General features: G+C 43.7%; 1 protein-coding gene across 1 annotated transcript in view; it reads right to left on the bottom strand.

The window, feature by feature from the left end:
- Positions 1–2,634: 2,634 nt before the first annotated feature.
- SPACA1 (sperm acrosome associated 1) overlaps positions 2,635–13,318 on the bottom strand; it is a 139,962-nt gene continuing 129,278 nt past the window's right edge. Inside the window, exons 4-7 of the mRNA XM_051613672.1 lie at positions 8,775–8,831; positions 3,779–3,880; positions 3,299–3,405; positions 2,635–2,802 (exon numbers count right to left, since the gene is read on the bottom strand). Of these exons, the coding sequence (XP_051469632.1) occupies positions 2,635–2,802; positions 3,299–3,405; positions 3,779–3,880; positions 8,775–8,831 (434 nt within the window). The remainder of the gene's footprint in view (positions 2,803–3,298; positions 3,406–3,778; positions 3,881–8,774; positions 8,832–13,318) is intronic.

The raw sequence follows: 13,318 nt of genomic DNA on the forward strand, positions 1-13,318 counted from the left end.
TTATTTTTCCCTATTATGTTTCTCTTGCTATAAAGGTGGAAGAGAACTCAAAGGTCTGAAGAGTTCTGAAAACATAAGAGCCAAATTACTAAAGACCACTCATTTATGCAAAAATGTCATTAAGGCTATTCATCAAAAGGTCACTGAGAAGCGCAGTGATCACTGGTAAAGGACACATGGATGTTCTCTGTGCCTAGATTGAAAATTAACTCATAAGAAGTTTTGCCACGTGGCAAATACACACAAATTCCAATAAGGTCTTACCTACCCTTTTGCAACATGTCTTCCTTTCCTCCCACCTCACACGCCTCAAAATCTGAAGCAGAAAGTGTCAAGCTGTGTATTGTCAAGTGGTGGCTTTGGGGCCAGGCTTGCAGATGGTGTTGCTGAATGTGGCCACTGCTGTTCACATGGGTAAAATATCAGAGGGCTGCAGAGAGGAGGAAGGAGGACACCAAAGCAAACACATTCGCCCCTTACCAGCTGCATTGATAATTTTTAGCTCTGTTGATGACTTCAAGGCTTTCTCTCTAGGAAAGTGCCAAGAAGAAAGGTCAGCCACAGAGGAAACACATTTCCACTTCTGCTGCCCTGTCCTTTAGCTCTGGCACGAAGAAATGTATCTCTGTGCCATAATGAAAGACGTGGTCTAGGTGATGAGAAAGACAAAATATACAAACAACCTTATTGACTTGAGTGAGGCAGAGATTACAGAAAGAAAAAAGTAATTTAGGAGGTAACACAAGGAACAGCCACACCACACCAGCCAGCTCATGCTGGCTGGAAATCTCCATGGCCAGTTTTGGATGCTGAAAGAAAATCCAGTTCAGTCCTGTAGACTACCTGAAAAATTGTTTTTTTGTCCTATTTCTGATATTGATTTTGTGGTTCTGCCCTTCTTTACATTTCAACTTGGAGACCAGACAGATAAATGGCAAAGAAAAAGATGTGTGCTCAACAGAAAGAGTAGGTGGAGAAACCATGTTGCTTGACAGAGATGACAAACGTAAGCCTCAAATTTCCAACCCTCATTTCAAAGAGTCTTTTAATGAGGCACCAGGAAAAGCAGCATTGTACCATGGGCAGAAATGTTGCCCCTTTCCTGTGTCTGAACAATGCAGCAAGCTATGTTCCCAGAGAAGAGAGCAGCTCTGGAAAATATAAGGCAGCAGCTAAGAAAATCTACATCCAAAAACAAGGAGTCTTATCGTGTCCACTGATACTATCAGAAGGATCTTTCTCATCTCTTCCTGATCCTGTTGGAAAAGTTAATGCAATCTTCTGGTCTGGCTAGACTTCTTCCATGTACCTGATTAAGAATTAATAATGTCTGAAGTCCAAACAATGGCACTCCTGGGAAAGCAAAGCCCAGAAATACCTCTGTACAAAGCCAAAGGAAGCTGATCTGGCACTAAGCAGAGCCCCTTCCTTTGAAGCTACTTAATAAACCTTAGAGCTTGCCTTCCTCAGATTTCTGCACAGTGGTAAATATTTTCTAAACCAGTAAGTCTCAATCCTTGTAAGAAGTTCTCAGTATGTTGGGTGGACTTAATCTGACCACTTTTCACCAAGACTGCTCAGCCAGAGCTTAAACACAAGTGTGGGAGGAGTCATTGATGACCCACCGACTCCAGTCAATGGGACCATTTGCATGCTTAAACTCAAAGCAGATTTAGTGCTCTGCTAATTCAGGTCTCAAAAAGGAGGCTTCCTCTGTACAAAAAGGATGTAGAGATTGAATAGTGGAAGAAGAAAAAAAAAAGAAAGCTTTGGGTGTTCTGTGACTTCCAGATGGATTTAGAATAATTATTAAACAAATTCCATTTTACAGTACAATGGCAGAAAGGACCTCAATAGAGATAGAAGAAACAGCCTTACTGAAGAGAGAGGGAAAAAAGCAGAATTCCCAGGCCAGTTTTACCTAGGGGAGAAACACTGAGAAGGGCATATCCAAGGACTTATTTCTTCTAGTCTGCTATGATTTTGCCTAAGACCTGAATCTATACAATTTCAGGAAAAAAAAAATTTTGCTGAGCATGGCACTTTCACCCTTTCTGATTAGAAAAGATGGAGCTTCTGCACGGCTGTGCTCATGGTTTGAGAAAATCAGCACATTGGTACCTTTCCTGATGAAGTCAGCAAAAATCCCATCAGCAGAGGAGGTGAGGAAAATAGTACTGGTGGACCTGTTTTAGGATGTATTCTTCTTAATGTCACACTTTGCTAAATCCATGTGTATAAGAAAATTCCAGATGGCTGCTGAATGAAAAACCCCAAAAGGTTGTTTTCCTGCTTCAGTATTGAAGTGGAAAGGAGATTTAATGACAGGACTCAGGCTGCTGGTTCCGTGTGGCTTAGCGGGACAGAAAGAAGTCCACGTTAACAACCTGGGTGCAGTAAAAAAAATAAGCAGGTACTAGGAAACACTCCTTAGATTTGCTTGAATTTTTACCAAGGATAAAGAAAATACTCCTTCCTACCACAAGAAATCTCTTCATTCCCATTCTGTCATTTCCTTTTATGTGTCTCTTTTATTGGCCTGCATTTCATGACAGTCATTACCACAGTGCCCAAGCTCCTGCCTCGCAATCTTACAAAGATTGAGTGCCTCATAAAGAACACAAGGCCATGTCACTAGAAGATTGCAAGCACCTCTTTGAACTTACCCGTTGTTGCACAGACTCTGTATTTTACAGAGGCAATGATAGTTCCATTTTCTTGAGTTTCACACTGGAAAGTAGCTGAATGGGTATCTCTGCAAGCTTCCATAACAGCTGAATCATGGGGGAGAGTGTGTGCTGTCTAAACATAAATAAAAGCAAAATAAAAAGGGGGTATGTGTGTGTGTATTTTTTCAAACAGGTCTGCAAAGATGAGTTGCATTGTGTCAGACACACAGAAAAGTGCTTATTCTACTTTAGACATGTAGGGACCTCTTGGCCCCTGGGAAAATTTCCCCCATCTCTTCAGCATCTCCTACTTGAACAACTGGGAAGGGTAACGTGGTTGTGACTTGTTGACATATAATCACTCACCAGCCACTGTGCCCAGTTTTTCTGAAATAACAGTAAACATTCTCTCTGAAATTACTGTTTCCCTCCCATAAACAGGAAATTGAAGCTGCATGAAGGAACAAAGCCATGCAAGTCCTTGTATTACCAACTCGCCAGTGAAAAATCAGGGCTCGTTTGCATTAAGGAAACAATCTGCCCAAGAAGTCTGTACAATTCAGATGGAGTACATGGTAAATACATGCATTATGCAATTTTTCTGCACAAAGTTGGGTTCAATTACTCACCTCATTTGGAATTAATATCTTCCAAACATATGTAAATCTATTTTCAGGAGGTACAGAAATACAAAACATCTTCACGCAGGCAGAGCCTTCAGGAATTGGTATCCCCCCTATAGGAGGAATTTTTAACAGGTACACTATCAACTATATGAAACACCTCTGTACAGATAATAAAGTTAATAATTCTTCAAACCACAGAATGTTACTTGGAAGTTATCCTTTCCCTTAAAATTACTTCAAATACTTTTTGCTTGGTCTAATGTCTGGAATGAAGCACTTAGCGGAAAAATGGTATTTTACAGGGACCTGAAATCAAAGGCACAGGACAGAAATGAGATCTGAAACATCAGCTGATTGCTTAACAGGGTAATTGGAGGGTGGAATGCAATCCATTCCACTTCCACCACACTCACAGAGAACAAGGCTGTCTCCTTTGAACCAACTTACTTGCTCTAGATTACTATATGACAGTGTTCCACTTACATCCACAGTCTGCTGGCCCCCGGCATTCCTCCACACGGACTATACATTTTGCTTCAGACATGGGGCACCCCCTGGTTAACAGAACTTCTCGAAAGCCAATCCCTTTGGGGGGGAAAAATTAAAAAAAAAAAAAAAAAAAAATCTTTCACTCTGTGTTTCTTCACAGTCTGTTTTTGCTTTCTCTTTATCCCGGATGTTAATACGATGCATCTACCAAAAACCAGGCAAAACAGATGTTCTCAAGAGTGCCTGCTAAAGCTATCCCATGTTGGTATCTAAGCTTTCAAGACATCTACTTCTGCCAGACTCTGCACCATAGGGAGCCAGATTTTTAGAATCATCATGTGTCAGAAAAAGAATTACATATATTTCAAAAGTTTTCTTACAGAAAAATAATTTTAAATTAAACTAATATATGTTCTGCAAAACAGTTAATTCACTTTAGATATCAAAGCATTCAGGGTCCTGGCCTTTAAATGCTCAAATCGGATGGTACAGAGAATACTGTACAGGCTGCCAACTCAGTCTGCCTCCAGTCTTGTGACTGTCTTCAACTCCCACCAAGGTCAACATAAACTGAAGGCACTAAAAACCACCTGGGACTAGGACTGGGGAATCTGAAGTTACCAAAGACTGACCAACAGTGAGTGATACAGGAATACCACCAACAGCCTCCAAGCCTAAGCCTCGCAGAGCACACAGGCTGTGGTTGGTAAGGTAAGGCTTCTCATGAGAAACAGGTGAAATCCAGTGTTGACCACCAGGACTCCACCTGCAACATGGAGGGTCATACTGAAGACAAAGGACAGTAGACAATCTATCACAAATGTGTAAAGTTAAGGAAAATTCCCACACAATGTTCAAGGAAGCAAAAAAAGAGGTTCACTGTCACTATCAGGATTTCAATGGGAACATCCTCATTTTAACAATTACGAACAAATTCAAAACAAGTGCTAGAATTGTTTTTGCCAAACTGTGTGTACACAGTTCACTGGAATGACATAGCTTGTGGGGGAGGCAGGAATAACATGTTTAGGCCCAGTAAACACTGAAGGTTTTGCCATTTTCCCAGAAGCATTTTGTTTACTAATAGGCACAGAAAGAGGAGAGTTAAACCCCTTGCAGTAGAATAATAAATTGGTCTGAATATTGCATTTATGATGCATCTGCCTTCCTTAAATGTCTATTATACAAAACAATGGATATCAGAATGTTTCAGAGGTGTCACGTAACTCATGAAACAGTACTCCAAGTGACAGAGGGATACATCACCACTTACTGAAAATGACACAAAACAACGATTGTTCTCTTCAGAGAATGTATCATCTCATGGATGCAGAGACAGAGGTGTAAATAGCAGTGAACTGACACTTTTATTAAAGGCGTTCCTCTTTCTTTAGTGTCATCTAGGGTTTTTTAGCTAACAAAAAAAGACAGGAAACCTATGAAAAGCCAAAAGGCTGTCTTGATAAAATCTGGGTGCTGGGCTAGCACAGTCACATTCATCAGGAAAAATCCCCCCATGTCTTATCTACAGGAATATTCACATTTGGGAAGTACACCATACTCAAAGGGTTGATGAAAAAAAGCTCTTTTAAATCAGAACTGCAAGTTCTTTTGTTACTCCTCTGCCTCTTCCTTTTGGACAGCTTTTTCCTCCATTCCCATGTTTTCTTTCTCCATCTCTTCTTCGTAGCTGCCAATGCTGATGAAATTATTCTACTGAGATGCTCTAACAAATGAGGTCTTAACTTCAACAAGGCATACAAGTTAACCTAACAGAAAAATGACCACACTGCAGTATAAATTACCCAGATGAAATTCACCCTAGAGAAATGTAAATTAATAGACCTGCAGAGGGAGGAGGGTGAAGAAGGATGATCCACAAAGATCTGAATACTTAGCAATATGAAAACAGCAGTTATGAAATGTAGAGAGGTAAGAGTGGCCAAAACAAGTGGACCACAAAGAGACTGAGGCAAATTTGAGGCAGGTATGACAAGACATCATTAACATAGACTTTAACTGCACTTTAATGCCTCTGTAAGCCTGGACTATGACTAGAGGAACAATGGATCTGAGCTATGTCATTACTGGAAAAAAATAAAGAAAATTAAGTCAGTTCAGAAAGCAGGAAGTATAAAGGCCTAGTCAAATGAATTCAGGCAATAAGAACAAATCTGAAGGAACAAAGAAGACTTTGAGCCTTTCAACAAACACACCATGCATTGAACAGCCTAGACTAGAATGAAGGCTACAGATGTGATCTGAACCCCAGACATGATATTGTTCTGGTTTGGTGGGTGTTTTGGTAGCAAGGGAAAGGCCACAGGAGTGGCTCTGGTAAGAAGCTGAGAAGCTTCCCCTGCCTCCAAAACCAGCCAAGGAGCCATTAGAGGGACAATAGATGCGCCTCAGTGATTAACATAGGAAAGAACTGAGCTAAGACCTGAGCAGAGAAGCACTTCAGGGGGAAGAGCTGTGCAGGAGGAGGAGAGCAGTGCTGGGGAAGGAGAGCAGGGCTGGCTGTTGGTGAGGAAGAAGGGGAAGAAGGTGCCCGAGCAGAAGTTTCCCTGCAACCCATGGCAAGATGGCAGCTGTCCCCCTGCACTCGTGGAGGAACGTGGTGGAGCATTCCCTGAAGGCACCAGGAGGGGTGAACTTGGCCACTGGACTTCGTGACCAGTGGATTTGCTGTGTGTGGACTCTGATTGTTCAGCTTTGGAAGACCCCGGGCCAGGGGAGTTTGTTCCTGAAGCATCCGTGACTCTGTGAGAAGCCCAGGCTGGAGCAGCTCTGGACCTGGTGGGAAGGACTCATGAAAGAGACGTTTGTGGAGGACTCTCTCCCATGGGAGGGACCCCGTGGGGAAGCAGGGCAGGACTGTAAGGAATCCTTCCTCCTGAGGAGGAAAGAGCAGCAGGAACCACCAGCCTGTGAACTGACTCTAAACCCCATCCCCATCCCCCTGTGCCACTGGGGGGAAGGAGGGAGAGAAACCGGGAACAAAGGGATTTGGGCCCAGGAGGAAGGGAGGGGTGGGGGTAACATATGCAAGCCCTGCTCTGTGTGTTGTCTGCGTCCTGTGTGTATTTGATTAGCGTGAGATTAAATTATTATTTTTTCCCAAGTTGAGTCTGTTTTGCTGGGGACCTTAATCGGTGAAGAACCCTCCTTGTCCTTTGTCTCGACCCAGGAGCTTTGTCCTCCTCATCCCAGAGTGTGTGTGTGGGGGGGTAGTTGAGTGAACAGCCATGGGGCTGTTCCTTTGTTGTTGTGTTGGGACAGATATGATGCCTTTTTCTTTTTTGTTAGAGCTTCCCTCTCCTGGTACGTCAGTAAGACTACTTAATTTTCAGTATTAAGGGGGTTAATCATTTTGTATTGGTTCTGGCTGGGATGGAATTTACTTTCCCCACAGCAGCCCTCACAGTGCTGTGCTGGGTATTTGTAGCTGGAATGGTGCTGATAACACACTGATGTTTTGGTTACTGCTGAGCAGTGCTCCCACAGCACCAAGGATGTCTCTTCACAGCCCCCAAAGGACACCAGGCTGGAGATGGGCAAGAGGCTGGAAGGGGACACAGGTGGAACAGCTGACTCAAACTGACCAAAGGGATAATTCATACTTTATGACTTAGTGCTCAGCAATAAAAGCTAAGAGAAAGGAGGAGGAGGCATATGTTATTGAGGCATTTGTCTTCTGAAGCAACCACTATGCAGACTCGTGCCCTACTTCCCAGGAAATGGCTTATTATCACCTGCTGTTGGGAATCAGAGAATGAAATGTTTTGCTTGTTTCCTCTGCTTCTCCATGTGGTCTCTGCTTTATTAAACAACTTCTATCTTGACTCACGAGTTTTGTGTTTTTTCTATCCCTGTCCCGCTGAACAGAGGAGTGATAGACTGGTTTGGTGAGCACCTGGTGGCTATCCAGGGTTAGCCCACCACAGGGTTAACTCTGAGGGACAAAAGATGCAAATTTGAGACAAAATTTAGTGAAATTCCCTGAAAATAAGGAGCATTTGAGACACCTGCTAGAAGGGTGGGACTTCAGGAGCACTTTCTTAGTATCCAAAAGATGTGTGCATAAGAGGAAGTGAGGTCACCAAGAGTATGGAGATACATATATATGACATCACTATACAGACCATATAAGCAGATTTGAAATTATGAAGTTAAGAAAGAGAAATAGAGAAATATGTAGAAGCAAAAAGAATCCTCTAAAACCATAATGTCCTAAGACTGGAAATAGGGGGGAATCAAGGAAGTTCTGTCATTGGAAATATGAAAAAGTGGCTGGAAAAAAATGGAAAGGAATAGTCTAGAAAACATCTGATTGAGGCAGGCAAAAAATCATCTTTCTTTTTTCTCTGGTCTTATGAGAAGCTGAATTTGTTCAGAACCAAATTAACACCATTTCTGATTCAAGACTGCTTCCTTAGCAATGTAATTACCACGTCACAGTAGCTTCTATCACCACTCTAAACACAGGGACATCTTCTTAAGGCTCATCCCCTTTCTATTCCAGAATGATACCTCTCCTCTCCATTGCACAATTTATAAATTGTATAAATGTGGGATACAAAACAGGCTACTGCAGGCAAGCAATTTTTTGGCAATATTGTATGTGGGAAGACATCTGTGAGAAGCATCAGAAGATCTTTCATCTTCTGAACATCTCACAGATGTTCACAAATAGCGAAAATTGTTACTTTGGGGAAGGCAGCTCATGTGCCAATAAACGTAGGGAACTGGTTTAAAATAGGAGCTTGCAGGCTGTGAAATTAATAAAACAACAGATCTGACCTAAACTCCTAATGACAATCAGCCCGATTGTTTTTGTTAATTATGGTTATTGGCAATTGAAATCTATGAGAGGTGAACAAGGGCAAGCAAATTACAACTGCTAAATTGCTACAGTTAGCACTTTTTCTTTTTTTTCCCCCCAAAAAACAAATTACAATATGTTTTATTCATCTGCTTTGCTACTTACCACATGTAACTGTGCATGCTCCAAATTCTAGCTCCATGGACTCTTCGGCATCCAGACCTGAACACAAAGTCTAAAGTTACATTTATAATACAATGAGAGGGATAGAAATGCCCAATTAACAGGAATCTCACTCCTTGAAATTTTTACTACTTTTTACTTGAAATGTGAAATTTTCCAACATTTTTGCTTTCACTATCTAGACCAGAAAAACAAGACATTTATGAAAAATTTATCATAAAATCCAGTGTGAACAGCATTCATATTTAAACTTTATGATTCTTTAAAAGATGATTCTTTAAATGAAGAAAAAAAAAAAGAAGTATTTTCTTATAAACCGGCCTTTGATGTTAAATTATCCCACTGAATGCTCTGGGAAGTGCAGTGTCTAGGTTCTATGCAAATTATAGGTCTTCCCCAAAAAGAGTTAAGAAAAATTATGATTAAACAATATCCAGTTAACTCATTTCCTTGTTCCTTCTGGCTAATGTATGCCTTCCCACATGATTTTTTCCCCCATCACACTCCAAGGTCAGGTTTAGACAGCCAGCATAAAGATGAGTCAACCAGGTACAGTATTTTAATTAGGTTCTGGGGTTTTAATCACTGTGATTGGGTTCCTTCCATTTTTTAATGGTACTTTGAGGTTACAAAATGAGTTTCACAGAATGTACGAAAGCAAAAGGTTCTCATCTCCATCTGGGATTCAAATCTGGATTATATGTTTTATTCCTAATAGAATGCAATTTGAATGTTTGTTTATTAGGATCCTGTTCCTTAGAGAAACTAACTTAGTAATGGTCCTTTGGAAATTATTCACTAAATAAATATTAGGTCTTTTCAGTTCTTCCAAATACAAAGGCACTATGACTGTTTTTACAAGTCTACACTGCCAGTACTGCCTACTCAGATTATTTTTTTCTGATAACAAATACTTAAAGTTTGCTTTCGTTGTCTCTCAGTTTTTTTACACTCAAGATTTATGTTTACAAAATGTTATTTCTGTGCAGCAACGCAAGTTTATGTATCACTTCTTGCTACTAAATCTCTGAGAAATATTTAAGTTTTTCACACACTACCCAAAACTTTAAATTTCTCAGGTTGAAAGGAACAGATCCATTTCTCTTGCAGTCAGTGATACAGAAATGTAAAACACTTACTCCTCCACTGTAAGGATTTACATTACAGCAGCCCGGTGCATCCTCCATAATGATATGTTGATACTGAACTCTTTTTCCCAACATTATAAATGAGCCATCAAAATGTTATTCTTCTGTTATCTCTAACTGTCTCTATGGTTTTAACATTTACTTCAGCATATAAGCTGCACTCGTCAGAACAGTCTTCTAGAGTATGCACAGTGCTCTGTAACTATCCAGTTGAATGATAAAAAATCCGACGTTAGCCAAAACATCAGGAAAAAACAAATGATAAGACTAGAATCCTATGAAAACAGAGACAACCATTAAAACAGCTAGTGTATCCTCAAGCTCTGCCTCTGACGTGCCTTGAAAAGTAACAACTTCTTTAGAAGATGGTCCCTACCGTCCCTACCGTGGACATCCCATCCTGTTTCCCTTAGCTTCTCTTAAACTAACGGGGCAATCACTCAGCAGTCTTGTCTAACAACTACCACAGCACAGCAGAGAGGAGAACTTAAGGATCTGCCTGCAGATCCTGTCTACAGTCTAAATACAGTCCTGTTTCAATAAATACCTGTTTTCTACTTGGTACAATGTGAGTTGCACTCGTTTGCTCATGTGGAATAAATGTAACATGCAAACATAAATGGGGGGAGGGCTAGAACAGCTTCAGGTGATGCAAATTCTCAACAGATTTCAGACAATTCATATCAGTTTATGGTAAGCCCCTCCACCCTCAAAGTAGGCATTACTGTAATTCAATTTTGAGGGGACAAGCTGAGTGCAGCCACAGCAGGGGGTCATGGTATCTGAAAGGAGAAGCTGCCATTTCCCATCCAGACACAATTTAAACAAAAACAAACAAACAAAAACAACCCACAAAAAAACAGAAAAAGCTTCAGAAACAAGAAGAAACACAAAACTTTAGATATTACTAACAGAAGGTTGAGGGGGTTTGCTAACCAGTGAAAGCAAACTTATAGGTGAAGATATCAGCCACAATATCCTTTCAGAGTGCTTTCAGGCTTCCGGAGCACCACAGGGCACAACAGGGCTCTTTTGTCAGAGATTCATAATGATGAACTGACAACAGCCCTGAATTTTTAAAAAAGTAACTCTATTTTCTAAGTAGTAATACCCCAAATAAACCTTTAAACACACCTATACATTAAAAGCTGATTGTTTCTAAACTAACAAGTTAATCAGGTACCACCAATCCTGATTTCTGATTTAACAAAACTGAAAAAAAACAAAAACAACCACAATAATTAACCCACCCCCAAAAAAAAATTGTGTCAAAAATTAAATCTTGTGAAACGCTGTCATGTTCACTGATGATCCTCTGGAACACACACCACTTTTTAGATCAATGTTATGAACCTTCCAGGCCAATATCACAACAAAAAGTTTTGCATTGCTTCCTTTACTTGCATCTCCTCCCTACATTTTCAATGAACCAAAAAAGTTAAGAAAGCTTCCAGTAAGAAACTACAGATCTTTCTACTTATATAAGATGGCTGGTTCCAGTTGCATCAAGTTCAGATAAAAATATAGTGTCAGCCCTATGTGAAGAGAATTATGTATATAGCTGCCATTAGCATTAATAGGAGTTATATATGCAAATCCCACACATGCTGAGATAAGAATGTGCTAAGGAACTGCATTTACATTCCTGTCAGGGGGCTGCAATTAGTACCAGCACAGCAAAGGCAGCCTGTATCCCTCTGTACATTTGGAAGCCTTGTAAAACCTATGTAGGGCAGAAACCTTTGCAGTCACACACCATTTTAATTACAAGCCACATCAGAGCGTACACGCAGCCTGTTTTGAGAAGCACTTGAAAAGCCCACAGAAGTCCTTCTAAAATATCTCAACAGAGAGCACTCCCCAGTCATGTTTGTGATCCCCAGGGAATCTCGCTCGGTCCTGCTTTGGGCATCTCTCTCAGACCTGCCAAGTGCTGTGGCTCTGGGACGTACGGGATGCTGAAGGTGCAAGGGCAGAGGTGAGGAGGAGCAGCAGAGCTCCATCCCCAAAGGGACACGCCACAGGGCAGCTCAGGGGATGCAGGTTTCCCAGACTGGAAGCGTTTCCATGTGCGGCTGGTGGCTCAGGCGGAGGGGGTCTGCACGTCTCCGGCCCTGGAGCCCGCGCCTGTGGCTGCCAGAGTGACAAGCGGACCTGGAGCTTCCACCTGGAGCTGTCCCCAGCCTCCTCCTTCGGGAGGGCCCCCAGGCTGCTGTACGGCTTCATAAAGCACCGCATTCACCCCGACACCTTCCCGCTGCCTGCACGTGGCGCCGAGGAGGGACGGCTGCACCCCGGCCGTGGCTGAGCCTTGCTCGGAGAGCACGGCTCCGTGCCTGCCTCCCCGCACCCCGGCCGCGCATCCCCTGCCTCCAGAGACGGAAGCCAGGCGGGGACCGGGAAACTCCCCTCGGCGGGAGCAGGAATCACCGGATCTGCGGGAGAAGCCGCAAGGGACAGGCGGCGGGCCGGGCTGAGGCCGGACCAGCGCCCGCACCTCCCGGGCAGGGACCCCGCACCGCCCGGGGCCGCCTCACCCGGCTCGGTGTGCCCGCTGCGGGGCTCCGCCGCCTGCCGCCTGCAGCCGTGCACCGAGCCCGCCGCCAGCCAGGCCAGGAGCAGGGGCCGCAGCAGGGGCCGCAGCCCCGCCGCTCTGCCGCCCGCCCGCCGCGCCATCCCGCCCCGCAGCGCCGTCCAGCCCCGCCGCGCCGTCCAGCCCCGCCGCGCCGTCCCGCCCCGCGCTGTCACCCGCGCCGCGTCACAACGGGCCCCGGCCCCGCTCCCGGGCCGGCCCCGGGGGCTGCGGCTCATGCCGGCGAGCGAGCCCGACCTCCTGCCCACGCGGGCGGCAACTCCTGTGGCACCCCCAGGCTCTGCCTGGCTGCGAAGGATGGTCCTGGACGGTAACGTTTGCAGCCAAAGCATCTGGTTCTTCTCCGAAGGCCAGGAGAGGCAGATTGAGATGCAGTCTTTCTGGCTGACTCCGGTTTCTTAAAAAATGACTACCCTGGGTTTCCCACGGCACCTCTCGAGCCCCGATGTGCCGGAGCCTCGTGCAGAGGGGGTCTGTGTGAAGTGAAGAAATGCACCCGCGTTCCCAAAAGGAGCCAGCACGTGTGTCCTTGGGCAACAGCTCTGATGGCAAGTGGGGTGCTGGGCCAGCAGGTAGAGAAGGTAAGAGCCTGCCTGCAGTAAGCATCCCCACTCCCCAAAAGCAGTGCTTGTAAGGGATGCTCCCACATTTTATCCAGAATCCCCGTTGTAGGCTCTGCTTTGATGTTCAGAAAGCCTCTGCAGATGTCCCAGGCTATCTGTGCAAGAACTTCCTTCTCGGTGAGCATGACTTCCAGCAGCAATTGCACTTCTCCAGAATAAAGA

Source organism: Apus apus, chromosome 3 (assembly GCF_020740795.1).
Source record: "Apus apus isolate bApuApu2 chromosome 3, bApuApu2.pri.cur, whole genome shotgun sequence".
NCBI classification, from domain to species: domain Eukaryota; kingdom Metazoa; phylum Chordata; class Aves; order Apodiformes; family Apodidae; genus Apus; species Apus apus.